Source organism: Falco punctatus (genome assembly GCF_963210335.1).
Source record: "Falco punctatus genome assembly, chromosome: 1".
NCBI lineage: Eukaryota > Metazoa > Chordata > Aves > Falconiformes > Falconidae > Falco > Falco punctatus.
The window spans coordinates 114,335,851-114,354,189 of NC_137580.1; the positions used below are offsets into that span (position 1 = coordinate 114,335,851).

The 18,339-nt window shown below is 48.1% G+C and overlaps 1 protein-coding gene across 1 annotated transcript in view; it reads right to left on the bottom strand.

The window, feature by feature from the left end:
- The window catches only part of TNRC6C (trinucleotide repeat containing adaptor 6C), a 334,947-nt gene extending 319,353 nt beyond the window's left edge, over positions 1 to 15,594 (bottom strand). Inside the window, exons 1-3 of the mRNA XM_080393279.1 lie at positions 15,274 to 15,594; positions 14,906 to 14,999; positions 5,611 to 5,708 (exon numbers count right to left, since the gene is read on the bottom strand). Coding sequence (XP_080249405.1) covers positions 5,611 to 5,664 — 54 coding nt within the window. The 5' untranslated portion in view covers positions 5,665 to 5,708; positions 14,906 to 14,999; positions 15,274 to 15,594. The remainder of the gene's footprint in view (positions 1 to 5,610; positions 5,709 to 14,905; positions 15,000 to 15,273) is intronic.
- Positions 15,595 to 18,339: the final 2,745 nt, after the last annotated feature.

Consider the following 18,339-nt stretch of genomic DNA (forward strand, 5'->3'; position numbering starts at 1 on the left):
TAAACTGCCTTTATCTCAACCCCCAAGTCTTCTCACTTTCACCCTTCCGATCCTCTCCCCATCCCACTGTGAGGGCAGCAGGCGAGCGGCTGCGTGGGGCTGAGCTGCCAGCTGGGGTTAAGCCATGACAGCAGAGCCTGAGGAGATTCATCCCAGCACACTGAAAGTTGGCTGATTTTATTGTGAGACCCCTCACAGTTACCTATCAATGGTCCTGGGAACCTGGAGAGGTCCCAGTCAACTGGAAGCTAGCAAATGTTATTCCAGTTTTCAAGAAGGGCAAGAAAGATGACCCTGGTAATTATAGGCCTGTCAGTCTCACTTCGACGCCTGGTGAAATTATGGAGAAGATTATTCTAGGAGTTATTGAAAACCACTTGAAAGACAATGCGGTCGTTGGACGAAGCCAACATCTGTTTGTGAAAGGACAGTCATGCCTTATACCACCGTAATATCCTCTTACAGCAGAACTACCCACCTAGTGGACAAAGGGAAGGCAGTAGGCATGGGCTTTTTGGATTTTAGCAAAAGTTTGGATTTTGTCCAGAGGGTTACTGTGAGAGGCAGCATGTCCAGCATACAGCTAGACACGTACACAAGGTAACTGAAAGGTCAGGCTCAAGGAGCTGTAGTGAAAGGGGTACATCTGGCTGGTGGCCAGTCAGTACCGTTCTTCTCCAAAGGTCGCTTTTAGAGCCTGTGCTCTTTGGTGCTTTTCTCAATGACCTAGACACAGGAGTTGACCACACACTAAGTAAGCTTACTCAACGACACTAAATTAGGAGCAGTTAATTCCCTCAAGGGTAGAGAGGTCTTACAAAGAATTGTCAATACATTAGAGCTCTGGGCAACCACCAACTGCATGAAATATAACAAGAACAAGTGCCAGATTCTGCACCTGGGACTTTGTAAACATAATACGTACAGATTGAGGGACAAGAGGCTGGAGTGCAGCCCAGCAGAAAGGGACCTGGGGGTTTTTGGTTGCTGGCAACCTCCATGAGTCAGCAGTGTGTCCCAGCAGCCTAAAGGACGAGCTGCACCCCGTGATGTGTTAAGCACAGTGTAGCTAACCAGCCTAAAGAAGTGACTGTCCCACTATACTCAGTATCGGTGGGGCCACATCTGCTGCGCGCCACTTTGGGCTCCACAAGGTAAGAAGGATATAAAAATCTTAGAATGTGTCCAAAGGAAGACAACAAAGATGGTAAAAAGGACTGGAGGGCATGAGTTATGAGGAGCAGCTGAGGATACTTGGTTTGGTCAGCTCAGAGAAGAGCGGACTGAGGGATGACGTCGTTGCTGTCTACAACTGTCTCATGGTGGAGAGTGGAGAAGAAGATGCTGATCTTTATCTCTGGTGTTCAGTGATAGGAAGCAAGGGAATGGCTTAAAGCTGCATCAGGGGAAGATTGTATTGGCTACGATGAAAAATCGACCAAGAGGGCGGTCAAGCACTTGAACAAGCTCCCCAGGGAAGCAGTCTGGCCTCAAGCCTGTCAGTGTCCAAGCAGAACTTGCACAACGATCTTAGATACAGGGTTTAACTTTTAGGCTGCCCTGTGTGGAGCTAGGCGTTGGACTGATCCTCATGGGTCTGTCCCTTCAGACTCAGGATGCTCTATCTCCTCTCCCACCTAGCTCAGAGGTGCGCAGCAATGCCATTTGCTGTTCTTGCATTGCACTGCACTGGAGGAGGGTTCCAAAATAGCAAATTGCTCTTGAACTGGTTGTCCCTGGACACACACCTATATCTTTATGGATTTGTCCATTCGGACCCTACACCCAAGCCCCGTCAGCAGCTGCCCAGGCACATTGGCAGCCACCCCCCCACAGCTGCCCCTCCGCCAGCGGTTAGAGGCTGTGCTGACAGCAAACACGCTTCTGAAGTGTCATACCCAAACACGTCTGTGTTTTGGATCTAAATTTGTGATTATTTTACTGTCTTATTCCAAGTCTTTGTCCAACCCCACCTCCCCCCGCCCCAAGAATTACACCTGAAGAATGTGTAAGTCAGGGAAATGTCATTCACAGAGCTGCAACAGCTTCCACAAGGGAAACGGGTTATTGTCAAAACTCACTTAGAAGGGGCAAACGGCAGCACAGAAAGGGAGTGGCTAACTAATGTCTGACTGAGCTCCTGGGTTTCCATCAGTCTCAGAGGTGAAACCACTGTCTCCCATCCCTGTCTGATGCCCAGAGCTCAGCTCCACCGCTGATGCTTTCTGAGGACCTGAGCTGGAGCCTAATGCTGTACCCTTGATCTTATCCTCTTCTCTGCATTTCCCAGAAAAGCATCCTTCAGCCTAGCCTAGCAACTTGTCTGGATTAGAAAAATGACATGAATGCAGCCAAAAAGCATTTTAAATCACTGATCCAGGCACGGACACAGTCCTTATTCTGGTTTCAGCTATTTCAGGTAGTACTGAATCAAGCTAAACTAGCACGAGAGCATCTGCTTGCCCAGGGTAATTAGAGTTGGCCAGTCACACCAGGGCTGTTTTCTCAAAGCAGAACTCAGAGTGCATACTGGTGGGACGAGGGGGAGAACTGGGTGGTGACTGAGGCTGGGGAGAGCAGAGGTGGCGGCAATCAGAGGTTGCACTCCCAGCAGGGAGATGGTATCACAGATCAGAAAAGGTATCACGGATCAGAAGAATTATCACAGTTCTTAAAGGTCAGGCTTAGGCTGCATTTGCAGAACTAGATGCTCTCCAACACCTGCCCCAGCAAGCAATGGGTCTCCTCCAGACGAGGCATCCCTCACCTCTGTGACAACCCAGCATGAACCCACCTTTGTCCGTCCTGCACCACCACATGCTGAGTGAGGAAACCTGGCTGCAAAGGGCTCTGCTCTGTGGCCAACTCAGGCATCAAAGGAGATGCAGAGAGACCTTCCTGCAGCTCTAGGGCTTGCTTTCTACATTGCCCAGGGAGCCTGCAGCCAGACCCTCTCCTGATTTTGATTCGCTACCACAGTCCATCTTTCCTAGTCAAACCGAGCTGCTCCAGGTTGGTGCTGCCTCTCTGGCTCTGCACATCACAGCAGCTTTCTGGTTGCGGGGCTCTCTAGACGGTACTATGCCACAAATAACTGTTAGTAAACAGCAGCAGCTTGAAAATGCACCAGGAAAATCATTCTGCTCTGTAGCATGTTTAAGAGGGAGAGCGAAGGTTATGCAGGTTTTTTATCCATATAGCCAACAGAAGGCTCTTAGTTTATTTAGGTCAATTAACTTCAGCTTTCAAATTAAGTTCTCATCTCATTTTACAGACAGGCTGTAAGCAAAGCATAAAAAAGGGTCAGCTGAGGAGAGCACAGCCCAGGATTTCTAGACTGTTAAGTAATTCGAACTCAAAGGGTAGAAACAAATTTGAGATAAGAGTGCACAGACCACCTAACAACGCCTGCCACTTCCAGCACTTATATTTTCTTTGCTCTGTGCATCAAACTTCCAGGACAGAAAAAGGTAGAAAAAAAGAGCTGATATAAAGAGCTGCGCAGAGGAAGCCATTTGTGGTACACAACAACGCGTTTTATTGGTCTCGCACACCCGGGGAACGATGCTCCATATTCTTGAGTGCCATCTACTGGCATTTTTATCTCTTTGCTATATATTAAAGCCAACCCCAGTGTTAAAAGAGCAGTCAGGTTGCAGTCAAGCACTTGAAAAATGCCAGAATCCGCACTGCACAGATAACCCAAGCCCAGTCCCCTTGCATAGATGCATCGCAACACACGTTGTAATAATATGATCACGGAGCACTTTTTCCGCAGGAAAAAGCCCCCTTTCGTACACCAGATGGATAATGCTCTCTTAATGAGCAGCTATTTAATATTTTTCTTTATCCTCATCATTCAATATGTAGCCCTGTGTCCCGTGTATGGCATGTTATCGAAGTCCTGGTCTAAATAATGAGCTATTAATTTTCTCCTGGGCTTTCACAACATTTATTATCATAGTATCTGAGCAGTTTGCAAACATTAATTTGCCTTACAGCAGCCCTGCAAGGAAGGGTGGAATTATTCTTGTACAGATGGGGAACTGAGGCATGGCCAAATTAAAATCAGAAGGGTATCGTGTGGATGGGTGCTCGATTTGAGATGCAGAAAGGACCCATTTCTCAGAGCTTTGCAAGTCCAGGTTTTCAGTGTTTAGGGCACCACTCTGACAGCCTCCACATCCAGCTATGAGCCCCCAGCTTTCCCAGTCCCATCTGCTGTAGCAGCTGGGAACCCAGCAGCGCTGGGGTTCATTTGAGTTGAAGTTTCTCTGTAACTTATCTAGTGACTCTGCTGCACTCACCCAGGCTGCCTTACTAGCGCCAGAGAGGCACAGCTCCCCAGAAGCAGTGCTCCCCTCCAAGCTGGTCATCTCGCCGTGGATTGCAGAGTCAGCCAAAACAACTGCTTCGGTCTGGGGCAGCCAAAATTACATACTTACTATGGATCATCCCAAAGACCATCTCTTCCTCGTAACACAACCCACAAGACACTTCCTCGCACACCTCTGGCAAGCTGAAGACTTGCATTAGAAGACCAGAAATCATGGCAAAAACATGCCGAAGGAGGAGAGAGCAAGAGCATCAGACTGGGGTCCTGCCACCAATGAATAGTAGTCCCTGTCAATTCAGAAGAGACCATAAACACAGCACTATGGAAGACAGCAACAACCTCATCCATATTCCCTGCCCAACTGTTACGGAGAAAAAAGCACTCTGCCACCTCCAAATCCCGTGGCAGCGCAACCCAGCCCATATCAGCAGTTACACCAACCCCAGCCCAAGAGACCGGTGCCGGGACATGCACCAGTGCTGTCTCTCTGTCACAGCAGCTCTCCGAAGCTTCTGAAGAAGCAAAAGAGACCTAACACACAATCAGAAAGTCGGGGACGGGGAAAGGATAAACCCCTTCTTGACACCTACGGCTCCCCAGGCAGCCCTGACATCAGGCTGTAGCCTCCCCAGCCACCCAGGAAGAGAGAGCTCACAGTCAGTGACTGCCCACCAGCGTGGGGCTCAGAGCGAGCTGCATCACCGCAGCCTTTGCAGCGGAGGGAGGGCTCCAGCGCCTCTGCTCTGGGGCTAGTGCATCACATCAGCCCACTGATCTGCAAAACCAGCCATGCATTCTGCCCTGACAGGGGAGCTTTCAGCCCCGCATCACTATTTTCATTCTGCTCTGCACACCCAGTAGAACTGCAAGACCATCTAGGGGAGCAGAAATCGTTTTCTGTTGTATTCAGAGAAGGAAGCACTAGTCGTCCACATCATGACAATATATTTCCTTATTACTTTCCATTCTTTCCTGTCCCTTACTCCTCCTAAGATCTTATTTGCATTTTTGATCAGATCCATACACCGAGGAGAAGCCTTCAGGGAGCTGGTTGTACCAGTGCCCAGGTCTTTTTCCTGGGCTGAATCAATTAATTTACACCTCTGGGAATAAAATGAATTCTTTCCTGCAACATGTACAATTACACCCAGTTTTCATTGGTAAGAGAGGGGGAGAATGAGGCTTTGAAATGCAAAGTCACATGTGCAAATCATCATCTCCAGCATCAAAAGCTTCACCCACATGCTGTGATCTCAGGTGAGGCAGCACCTTACCTGTGCAGGAGGAACCACTGCCTCTTCTGTGCCGACCTGCCCACACTGAGCCATCCAGGCTCATCCTCACCCTGGGTCCCTGGCGATCAGCGATGGCCCTGCCAGAGGAGATGGACAAGTTCAATAGGAGACCAGATTACCCGGCACCTTCCCGAAGCGCAGCAGCACCCCATAAGCCTGGTGGTGTGGCTCACGCCCCCCTCGCAAGGCTCCCCCCATTAGCCCCCCTGCCCAGCCCATTGCATTTGTTTAAACCCCCATCTCGTACACTGGAGCCTGCAGGGCTCAACCACGTCCCCAGCACAAAGCATGGCAGTAGCAAACCCCAGCACAGGACTGCCTGCACATTTTCAGGCTAATTTGCTGATTTGAGGCTCTTCAGCCCAACTTCCTCCTGTACTGTTACATTTAGACTTCTTTTCTTTTTTTCTTGAGTATTTAAACATGGACAAAATCTGTCCCTCACGTGCAGCTGGGAATACACCTTCTTCCTCACACAACACCGGAAATTTTGTCTCTCGATGGAAGAGAGGAGGAAAAGTCTGATGTGGTCTAGTACCTTCTAGGTGGCAACCAGTGCTGGATCTACCTCAGCCAGCTCCTTGTAGGTGCTTTGGATCAGGTGTTTTTCCAGGCCTGGCCAGCGAGCAGGTCTGGCCTCGCACAAGGGCTGAGCCACCCCCTCTCCCCCCTTCCCATGCACACAGAAGGCAACAGCGCTTGTAGAAACGGCCACATTGGTTAAGAGCATTACACAGCAGGCTTGATAATCAAATGTGAATGCTGCCGAGGAACCACACATACCGTCCCTTTTTCCCACCCCTCTCCCATGGCATTTCAGTTCCTCCCATCCCTGTGCTCTCTGTTTCTCTCTCACACCGCTTTTCCCATTTTCCTGACTCCAGCAGAGTCGCACTGATTTCTTCCTGTGCTTCCCATCCCTCCCACCTGAACGGCCCCTCTCCCACCTTTGTCCTCTCAGATACACCGACACCTTCCTCCTGCACGTTCCCAGGCGTGAAGCCTTCACCACCGCCCGGGCAGCCGGAGCGTGCCTTCCAAGCATCCCTGCCGAAGGCAAGGGCCACTGAGAAACATTAACATAAAACTCACCAAATTGGATCCATGAGACTCCCAACAGTTTGGTTAACTTTATTTCTTGTAATTACTAACATACTGACACTCGTTAGGTTTGGCAAACAGACCTCAAGAACACAGATCCTGCAAAAGCATTGACTAGGGAGCTGGGATAACTCTGGCTCATAAACTTTGGGGTTTTCTGATGCAGCCAAAGCCGAGCAAATATCCAGCAGCTCCCCTTCCCCTCCTGCTTCAAGGCTTTAAGAAGCTTTCCAGGATTCCTGCAATTCACTACAGAGGTGGAAAATCTTTTTTGCACCAAAGGAGCTGCTGGGACCCTCCTGCCCAGGGGCTGTGAAGGTGCTGGGAGGTGAGAGCCACCAGCAGCACCCACAGCCGCAGGCTGCAGCACCACGTGCCTCAGTTTCCCTCTCTCAAGACGTACCAATGACCACAGCCACCCCTTCAAGGGGCTGTGACATCTCCGGGCGCAGAGCATCCCTCTCCAAACAGGCTCCAACCTCACATGCAACAACTTCACAATCAAGTTCTCCTCGGACAAACTCCCTGCACAATACCTAGTTTGAACTCTGTAGAAAATAGTTAATTAATCTCTCTTGCTGCGGCCTAATTCTCTTTTCAACATGTGGCTGTCACTTCCCTGTCATCACAGCTGATTTACAATGGGGTTTAATTAAATCCTCCGTACATTATTCAGCATTCTCTGAAGACAACACCAAAGCAGCCAAGGGTATTTAAAATGTCACCTGCTGAGACGTATCATCTCCTCCTAAATAAATATGACAGTGATCAAACTTTGGCTAATTACAGTGACTTCGTTATTTGTTTGTATGTTTTAATATTTAATTGCTTTCGTGTTCATCCAATTACAAAGCAACAGCAAATAGAAATTAACTTTTTATCAGCGTGTTCCCAGCCCAGCTAATCAGCACTTCAAAGGCCAGACACAATAGGAGGCCATCCAACCTGAGAGAGCTTTACAATATATTCTCTGCTGAATGGACCATTCTATTAAATTAAGGGAGAATTGTGTTTGTCCGTGTATTCCCAGCTCCCACCCAGATTCCCTTTATGTGACCGTTTATGGGCCTTGTTGTAGCATCCTTGCAGCAGGATAGTAAATTGTTTGTATTGCTCCTGCCCTCATTCCAATGGTGCTGCTACCTGCTCTGCAACTACCCAAGGTAGCAGAAGGTTGCTTTGCGTCAGCAAAAACCACTGAGAAATCGCTTCCCAGTGGTCGCTCACGCCTTGCTGTTGAGCAGAGGGGAGCACACGCACATCTTGCTCCCTTGCATGTGGGGAGCAAAGGCAGTATCAGGCAGCATCCTGCCCAAAGCTGCCTGTTAGCCTGAGCAGGCACAGAAGTTAGGCCTGACTTTTTTCCCCCAAATCTGAAATTTCCCTTGCTGTTAGCACCAGCGCAGCTGCAGCAGATGCTGGAGTGCTCACAAGCCATGGGTCTGCAATAACTTTATTTTCATCCTCACGCCTGTTGCAATTAGGCTTAGCTTTGCAATGGGAGCAGTTGGATGGACCCCCATCCTTGCTGAGTCTCTGGGACATCTGCATCCATCTTAGCAGCTACCAGGGGAAAACAGCAAGGAGAGCCTGAGGATACACAACTAATACAAACAGGATCATTTCTGCCAATGCAACAATCTTGCCAGTGATCGGCATTTATATCATCAGAAATCTGATGTAGAAAACAAAGGGTTACACGTAGCTCCTTTCCTTCCACAAGTCTCCTAGCAGAAGGGGAATCTTGCTGCAAAGTGATTTAGGGTCAAAGAAAAAAGATAAATAGCACATATGCCAAACATCCAAGAAGAAATACCACCAGGCAAGCACATGCATAAATGACCACATTAAAGAGAACTGATCCGTGTTGTGTTTGTCCTGCATTTCATTGCATTGCCCCGCTATTATATCCCCCAAAAGCCAAGCCTTTTAGTTGCCACAGCCAAAGTCTAGAGACCAGGAATTGTGCCACAAACGAATGCGATTTCAGGAAGCAGTCTGCATAGTCATGATAATAAAGCACAACCTCCTTGCTTAAAATATTCAAGCAAATGCATGTATATATAAACGCGGGGCAGGCAGTAAAGCTTTCCCTTGGAAGCACACACAGACTAACGTTATGGCCCAACCCTGCCTTGCTGTGCTTCAGAGTTCATAACAAGTCTGTGTATGCACAAAGAGATTAAACACTTGAACAACTGAAGATTAGACAAACTGGGAGGTTTCTTGCCACTGTTCCATGAGTGAATTGTACTCAACCCTCCAAGCAGCAAGTGAAAACCTCAGAGTCAAGTACAACCACAGGTCTTTCACACAGACACCAGGAGATGTTACAGCGACTACCACACCTCGGTTTTACCCATCTACCCAAATCTATTACAGCAAGAGCATACAGGGAAAAAAAAAAAAAAAAAAAAAAAAAAAAAAAAAAGATAATGTGGAAGACTGATTTCTCCAAACTACACTGCAGCAGCAAGAGCTCATCTTTGTCCCTGGAGCATCAGGAGATCTGGTACCCAGAGAGGCACCATCTTTCTGAAAAGGCTGCAACAACATTGTATAGAAATTCTCACAGTGCGACAAAAAATTTATTTGGGGGATGGGGGAAGTACTTCTATCAGATGGATTTATTTTTTCTTTAAAAACCACAAAAACAACCTCTGTTTTTTCCCCACTGAGAAACAACTTTATGTTTAATTTTAGGCTTATCTCATAAAATATTAAATGAGCAAAGAAATTCTTCAAATACTTCGATTTTATTGAAATTAAATATTTAATTAGACCTAAAATATTTTTTCAGAATTTTTTTTTTAATCTTTGAGACTGGTTTCATTTGAGAAATCAAGAATTGCAGTTTTTCATGCAAGCAGGAGATCAGATTCCTGCCCAGCTTCAGTAAGGACTCATTCACCATACTGACTTGCTATGGGTTTTGTTTTCTTAATTTTTCTCCCCAAGAGTTATATGGTTCATTAAAAAGACCCAGAAATACCAGGCTCACACCAAGAATGAAGCTAAACTAACTTTGCTGGGGTCCTTTGAAACAGCTGAGTGCTCCGTGCAGCGGTGGCGAGGGAGAGGTTTGGGGTTGGAAGAGAACTGAGAAGAAACACAGAATATGCGCATGAAGAAAAACAGATACTTCCCACTTTGATGAAAAATCTGAGCATTTTGAAGTCTATGCACAAAGACTTCAACAAACTTGGCTGCCAGTGATATGAGAAGGGCCACAAATAAAAATAAGCTTCCAGTTCAAAAGATGTTTGGCACTACAGGAAAACCACTTCCCCCCAAAAAAAAGTGAGAGGACAAGAGGAATTGGTCAAAGGGCTTATAAATGTTTCATTCCAGACAAGCTCCTGAGATACAGACCTTTCAATAAGGTCTTCAAAAGGAAGAAAATACCTTGTTGTGCCTGGCCAGCAGCACCACTGGCCAAAGCAGTGCTCTTACCCTGCAGGAGCGATAGGGACAGAGGCTTCAAAGTACTGCGGTGGCCCTACCAACACCAGCGTGGGAAAAGATACATCAGCTCATTTCTAGCAAAAATCTGTTTTGAATCACTTCAATATCCTTTGACTAAAAGAAAAAAAAAAAAGTTGGAGAAAGTCCTGAAGTCATGATTATATCACCTTCCAACAGGCAATTTATTTTCCTCCCCCAGCTTGGAGTGAATTTGTATCCTCAAGCTTAAGCTAATTGCATTTGTCCAACTCCGGTTGAAACACAAAACCCCAGGCTCAGCTACCAAACCCAGCTTGAACCAAATCAAAGGTTTCAGCTGGCACAGCCTGTTCACTTTGTAACTTGTTGGAATTTGGAATTATAATTTACCATCCTCATCCAGGCCAAGAACGGTACTGATATTACCATTGCATCTAAATTGTAAACGCTTTCCAGGATGGCAAAGATATCTGCCACTCAGTTTTACTGCTTGGTTTTTGCATTTTTCAGCTCTGTGATATATGGGGTGACTGAGTCCAGGGCATATATCCAGACTTCTGAAGCTGTCATGTCATTGAAACTCAAGAAATAACTCTGTGCTGGGGATAACATTAAAAAAAAAAAAAAAATCAAAAAAAAAAAAAAAAGGAAAGAAAAAAAGCAGACCTCTCCTGGCTTCCCATTTCTTTGGTCCCAGGGTCTTATTACAGAGCTGTTAAGCTTTAAGTTGGGTATTTTATATAAAATCCCAGATCCCAGAGTCAGAAAAATCACAGGAGAATCTGAATTTCCATTCCACAAGAATCAGGCTTCTAACCTGCAAGTCTGCAGAGGGGTATTTCAAAAGGCAACACCGAGGGCTGTAAGCCCAGGAGGAAAATAAATTTAAAAAAAAAAAAAAAACAAAAACAAACCAAAAAAAACCAACAAAGGACTTATGACAGTGAAAAAAATAATCCAATGGGAAACTCCACAAATAAAATGCCAGTAGTTGATTTGGTCAGCATTGTGGAAGTGTTTAGGATGGGTATTTCCGAGAGGTTAATACCAGGACACTTGGGATGGGCACGGGGCTTCAGTGAGCCTTGGCCAGGCGGCGGGAGGGAGCAGCCCGATGCAGGATGGCACCTGACAAGGTGAAAATGGGGCTGTGGAGCAGAGGTGCCTGGTGGTGCCCGTTCACCTCACACAATGGTGGAAATATATAAATTAAACTGCCTTGCTGCTCCTGTGTTTCCATCCTCCTTTGAATCCACTTCAGGTTTTAGTCAAGCCAATAGAGCAAGGTGTGGAAACTTGCTTAGTCCAGTTGCAAAACCCTAGGAAAGTTCTTCAGGTCCTTCCAGTTTACATGTGTGTGCACCTTTCTGCTATGGACACCTGCAGCTGCCCAGAAATCATTGCCCCAGCCTAGTCCTTCATTTATTGCCTGCTGCAAAGGCACCCTCGGCTTCCCTCCGCCTCTTGGCGGACTTGGAGCTGCCCAAGTGGCGGATGTGTCATGTCTTCTAGGACAAGCCAAGCTTCTGGATGAAGGCAAGAATATGATGGGTCACTGTAAAGACTCATCGAGGTACACATTGTCTGCAAGACGTGGCACAAAGGCCATATCCTGGCAGATGGTAAGCAACCTCACCAGCAGCTGCACACAAGCTAAAGCTCCAAGGAGATCCAAGAGCACTGAGCACCTCCAGGTAGGCACCAGCACCCTCCGGCATCAGGCTCTAATGGTGCCCTCTGCCACACCAAAGCTTTTTCAGAAGCAAACGCTCCTGGAAAACCACAGACCAAGACACAGAACAGACAGACTTCCAACGCAGACAAAATAAAAAAATAATATCAAAGCAAGCAGCTTGCACACAAGCATCGCATTTGCAATTCTGATTCTCTAATAGGAAATGCTCCCAACTGGGGGAGGGGTAGACAGGAAATATTACAGCAATGTTATTTTGTTACACTAATTACCAATAATGGCACATACTAGGCTACCAACCACAGTCAATTCATTTTGAAAGCTATATAATAATGTTTAGGATAAGGAATTAATTTTTATAGCCACTGAAGCAGATTTACTTGTACTGTAATGCAGATTTATTACAAATTAAATTTCCTAACTCCAGAGGTTGACTTCTAGAGGCTTAGTAGGACTCAAGGGGAGACACACCCTGCTGCGAGGTGGGAATTTCTGCAGCATCAAGGCTCACAGCTTCAGGTCAGGAGGTGCCCTGGCCATTGTTAGCCCTTCATCATGCCCACATTTGAACAGACCCACCCTCACGGGCAAATTCAGTGCCACAGTGTGAACATGAGCAGGACCCAGTGGGTGATGTTCATTGAGTCAACTGACTGTGAAAGGCTGAGGGGTTGGGTTTTTTATTGTATGGTTTTAAAAGGTAAAGTTTCTGTACTACAGGTTTTTTTCAGCGTAAAGAGAACTCCATAAAAGATTCATAAAGTGACAACTTTGAAGTATAGTCAAGAAGATGCACTCATTAATTTACAGAAACATCTCCAGTGCCAATCATTGATGATGAAGCAATTCGGAGTGTCTCCCCACTTCCACGCAGGAGCAGTGCTGCCAGGGTGAGACTGATAAGAGACAAAAGCAAAGCTGGGCCTGACCAGATGACCTGAGCAGGGAGAATCCATCTTTAGCAGGACTTCAGAAACAGTCCAGAACAGGGACTTCATCTCTAATTAGGACCAATATTCAAGCTTGAGTCCAAGTGAATTGCTTTTTATGAAATGATTGGGATAATTTCAGTTCTTAGCTCTTGCTCATCAGCAGCTGTAACTAGAGCTGTCACCCTCTAGATGGGAAAATCTGAGATCTTTTCCTGCAGATGCATAAGCTGGGCTGATCTTGAGAGAGTTTCCCCCAGAACCTCAGGCCCTGGAGGTCAGGCTGGCTGCAGGTAGGCAGGTGAGGACAGGAATCAAAGGGACAGCCAGGCTGAACTCTGCATCCTCTCCAAGAAGACACATCCATTCTTCTCTGCATCCAGAGAAGGAACAGCCACTGTGTACCCAAGCGCTTGGGGACCCTCAGAACAAATATAGGGTGGATACAGCAGGTGGTGGGACCACAGACTTGGCTTTTGTGATCTGTCTCTTTTGGCTGCACAGGGAATTTTTTGGTTTCTCAGGTTTCAGCAGAAGCCAGCACAGGGAGCTCAGGCTGGGCAGAGCAAGCATATGCAGCCAGACAAGGAGCTACACACATCCATATGCACCACACCAAGGGACTTCTGATGGGACCCTGCGATGGGACCTCTGTCCCCAATGAAACCCTACGGGAAACATTTCTGATATCTAGCCAGCCCTGAAAAATATTCAAATACCCTTGGATGGGCACCCACCAGGATGTCTTTCAGGGCACAGGATAAAGACTAGGCTGTGTGCAGGTCTTCCTAATCTGCATCTCGGAAAAGGGGCCCCAGCCTGCCAATCCAGCACATGACATTGCTACACCCTCAAAAAACAAACAAACAAACAAAAAAAAAACCCACGAAAAAAACCCCAACTGATTCAACCCAAGTTTTCCAGTAGCTTCTGTGACAACTGGCAGTCCAGCACAGCAGCCGAGGCAGCCAGGAGGGGCTTGCAGTGATTTTTAAACACCATCTCTGCACCATCTGATCCATACAAGCACAAACAAGAGCCTACTCGAATGCCTTAGGAGAAAGAACAACTGAGCTGGAGCTGCTCCAAATCCCTCCTGGCTCGAAGCAGCTCCTGGCCACGTCCCCACGGGCCTCGTGCACACACACACACATGCAACACTGCAAAGAGAATTTGACCGATACTGTTTTCACGTTTGGTTTTTTTTTTTGTTTTTTTTTAATGACACTTCTAGAGATCCCACTGCATTAAGTTTCATCCTGGGAAGGAGATGCAGAGGGAGAAGAGTCATTAGCTTATTCCTAACGCCTGGCGAGGAGGAGGAGGAGGAGGGAGGAGGGGTTTCCTATGCTAATTCTGCACAAGCTGATCTCCCACCGATGCTTTCCTGCGCTCCAGGATAAATGAGACTTTCCTAATTCTTTCTCCACTGCAAATAAACAGACAGGGAGCCTGCACCATGCAGTTTGCACTGCCCTATTCATCATAGTGTCCCAACTGTAGGTAGCAGTGATTACAGCTAATTATTGGCAATTACCGCCACTGAGCTGGTAGGTGTGTTTCCCCAATAACTTTCAGCAGCTCCAAAGCTCTTTGAGGGCTTCTCCACGTAGAAACGCTGAAGAAAATCACTCCCTCCTCTGCCCAGCAGTCAGATCCTCCTCCCAAAAGCTGTAGCCATCAGGCATCACAGCACAATCACTAAAAATAAACAGGAAAAATATCTCCAATCGTGTGAGCCCATAGCATCAGCAACACGCCAGGTCTGCCCTCTCGGCACAGCTGCTTGACAGGGAACATCTCTGCTTAAAACAAATCTTCTTTCTCCCTTTTGCTCCTCAAAAAGCTCATCCTGTGATCGAGCCCGCATCCCCCCGCCCCTCCTCCAAACACATAATTCAATTCATACAAAAAAAGCCCTGCACAACAGAAAGCACATGTACAGTCCGTGCTTTTCCCGCATATAAAGTAACACAGCAGTGGGCTGAGGGATGGACCCTTTGAGAAATTTGTATGCCAGCCTTCCCACTATAGTAATTTCATTCTGTCTTTGTAATTGTCTGATATTACATTGTTCCCTGCCAGAAGATTAATTAGCTAGTCTTACCCTCCAACATACCATCCCTCTGCAACCCTCAAGGAAGCTGGAGTGGTGCCAAGTCGCACGGATTTGCTATTCTGGCTGGCAGCTGCTACTGTCGCTGCAAAAAAAAAAAAAAAAAAAAAAAAAAAAAAAAAAAGCGCCTCCTTTTGTCCCCGAACAGCAGTTGCTGTGCCAACTGACCCCCACGTCCCCGGCCCTGCCGAAGCCACCGCCAAGGAGGTGGCCAACTTTCAATGGCACGGGCTGGGCAGGGGGGGAAAAAGGGGTGGGGGAAACGGAAATTCAAAAAAAAATAATCAAGCAAAAACCACCACACACCCAACCCCGACCGCCCCCCACACCCCAACCCTCTGCCTGGCATAATTACTCACGCTCGTTAAGCATGGCTGCATTGCGTATGCGAGTCACGCGGGACAGGCGCGCGTCGGGCTGCCGGAGCGCCAATGCTGCGGTCCTGTCTAGCAGCAGGAAGGGTGCGGGCAAGACGGCATCCCACATCCCTCATCCCACATCCCAGCCGGGAGCCGCCTTCACGCCCTGGCCTGCCGGCGGTCTGTGCCGGGGAGGAGAGGACAGGGGCGGGAGGAAGCATCGGCAGCCATGTCGGCTGGGGAAGAACCGCCACCCCAACCAGGGCTGCGTGCCGCAGCCGCTCTTGGCAAGGAGCCCGGCCCAGCACCACGGTGGATCCGCTGCTTTTGTTCCCCCCTGTCTTCTCTTCCCTCCTCACACACAAGCTTTGGGTCTCTCCATCTGATCTTAAAGATGGTGCCCGGGCAGATGGGATCTGCATGGGTATGAACACCCATACCTGTGGTCACCACCCCACCGAGAAACGAGCTGCAGGGACACATGGGGTTTCCTTCTCCTTGGGTTTCTGTAGACAAGAGTTCAAAGATGGGGAGATAAAAATCTTAAAAAAACCCCAAACAACAAAGGCACCCATCTATAATCCAATGCACGCCACAAAACTGATTATGACAAGCGCATCAGCTTTATTTCTAGACATTCCTCAAGAGGCTGTATTCTCCTGAAAGCACCACAACAGTGAATGTTTGCTCATTTATTTGCTGTTTCACCCCAGCAGTGCCGCAGGGCCGCCCAGGCTAGCTCTGCAGCCACAGACCCCACCAGGGCTGCAGGACAGGGTAGCACAGAGGATTTCTGCAGAGGAGGCAGCACAGATGCCAACAGGTTGTGTTTAAGTAAAAAAAAAAAAACTGAAAGAAAAGGAGACCCGGAGCCCTGCAATGCTGATATAGCGGCAGCTATGAGCACAGAGGCACACTGGACCCTTTATAGCCCAATGTGGCTTAGCCCATCCCCAGCACTGAGACCCCAGGACAAACCAAACCCAGCTGCTTTGTCTTCAGCCCCTCACCAAGCTCAAAAAAAGGTCAATTTGTGATTTTTTTATTCTTTAAAATTCAGGCAGCTGTAACAGCAGATCACCTTTCCCCACAGGCACACACAACCCAGCTGCACAGGGACCAGCACAGGGTTGTGTTTGCTGGGCACAAGAAGCCAGTTTGAAACCACCCACTACGGGGCTGCAGGAAAGGATCCCATATTGTCACAGGGGCTAATTAAGCTCCTCCACTAAGACAGCTGATCTAGACTGTCTCGGTACCCGCCTTTGCTGGTGGCCCCCCTCCTCGGGTGCTACGGAAACAGGAATTAAGCAGTGATGAATGCAGTATTAATTAATTAAAAGAAGACGCACGCGAAAGGGGTGGGAAGCAGGGGGTCTTTGCACTGTAGAAATTACCCGAGGAGGGGCTGCTGTAAATTTGTTTCTTATTGTTTTTGCTCGGCGGAAGGCACCGGGAGGGACCTGCATGCTCAGGCATGAGGGACTGAGAGTGACCCACTGGCACACCTGGCACTAGAGCCACCCATCGTCCATCACCAAGGCTACACAGGGGAAGAGGATATCTCAAAAAAAAAAAAAAAAAAAAAAAAGACAAGGGAGCAGAAGAGGTGCCCGCGGCTCCGTGCCGCCATCTTCTTCCACTGCGGAGGCCGAATACAAAATCAATTTTGCACACTCCGAAATGGCTGTTCAGGAAGGTTTTTTGTTCTGGAGAGGTTAATGGGGAAGCTCAAAGCAGCCGACACCAGGGGGGATGCTACCTTTTGGTTTGCATATCAAGTTTGTTTATACACATAATTAGCTAATATATTAAACTTCTTAAACAAAAAGATGGCGAAGCACATTGTTTAGCTTTGATTTGTATTCCTCACCCACCATCTCCTTCACCACGTATCACCCGGAGAAGAGGAAGGACTTGGCCATCATCAGAGAGCTGTGTTTGGAAGAAGGGAAACAAATGGTTAAAAGCCCACAAAGGACTGTGGTTCCCAGTGTTATTCGGCACATCCAGCACCCCCAAGGCGCTGGCACATCAGATACAAGATAGTTCCCACCACACAAACCCCCGGGGCAGCTCAGCCTGCCCCAAGATGAGTTTTGGGCAGGTACTCAGCATCCCAGGACAGCCAGACCCTGACCCAGGACAAAACCTCCATGGGAAACCCATCTCGTCAAGCCCGGCTGGGCCAGTGGCAGCAGCAGGGGTGCGGGGAGTGGGTGAGCAGGGAGCTGCAGAGCCCACGTGCAATGGGAAGCGCTCAGCATCGCAGCTTTTCCCCACTGCATGACTCCTTGCTTCCCCTCCTGTGGGACAGCTGGGATTTCCAGAGCCTGTTTTCTGGCCTGAGGATGGGGACAGCCACCCTGAGATAACTGTAGCTTTGTTTCACCAACAACAGTCAGAGAAATTCACCTGCAGACCCTGCTGGGACTTCCCAGGTACTGTCATTCTCTGCTCCGGAGACGCTCTGGGTATCTTGAAGGCACCCTGGCCAGATATCTCAAATCTGGGAGCTGACTGTTCTCTACCTCCTCGCACCACATGCTCTCCTGGGACTGTGACCCAAAGCTATGGCTGTGCTCCAAGACACTCTACAGATTCCTGCCTGGGTTTGGCCCTCGGGCTCCAAGCATCCCTGCCTCCCAGGTTACACTGTGCCAGTCTTTAATGCAGCCACCAAACAGGCTTCACTCAGACCCGCTCCTCCGTACAAAATTCCTCCTGAATGAGGCGGGCAGGAGGTGTTTTACTGGATTCCCCTTTCGACACTGGGCTGTGCACTCGGGACCTTGTGCTCTTTGACCAACACAGGCTCTGCATTGCAGACTCAAGCCCTACATCACTGCCTCTTAGATCAGCTTTCTGGGATACTCCCAAGACAAAACACCCCTCTGCTTTTCCAAATACACTGACAGAGCTCCTCCAACTCACTGTCCTTCCCCCCTGCCATGATTTTAAAACTAAATTTCTCCTTTACTCCTTTTTCCCTGCTGCAGGGATAATCCCTCCATAGCCAGGCACAACAGCTGCTGCACCAGCAACCTGGCTGTTATTCTTTCCGTC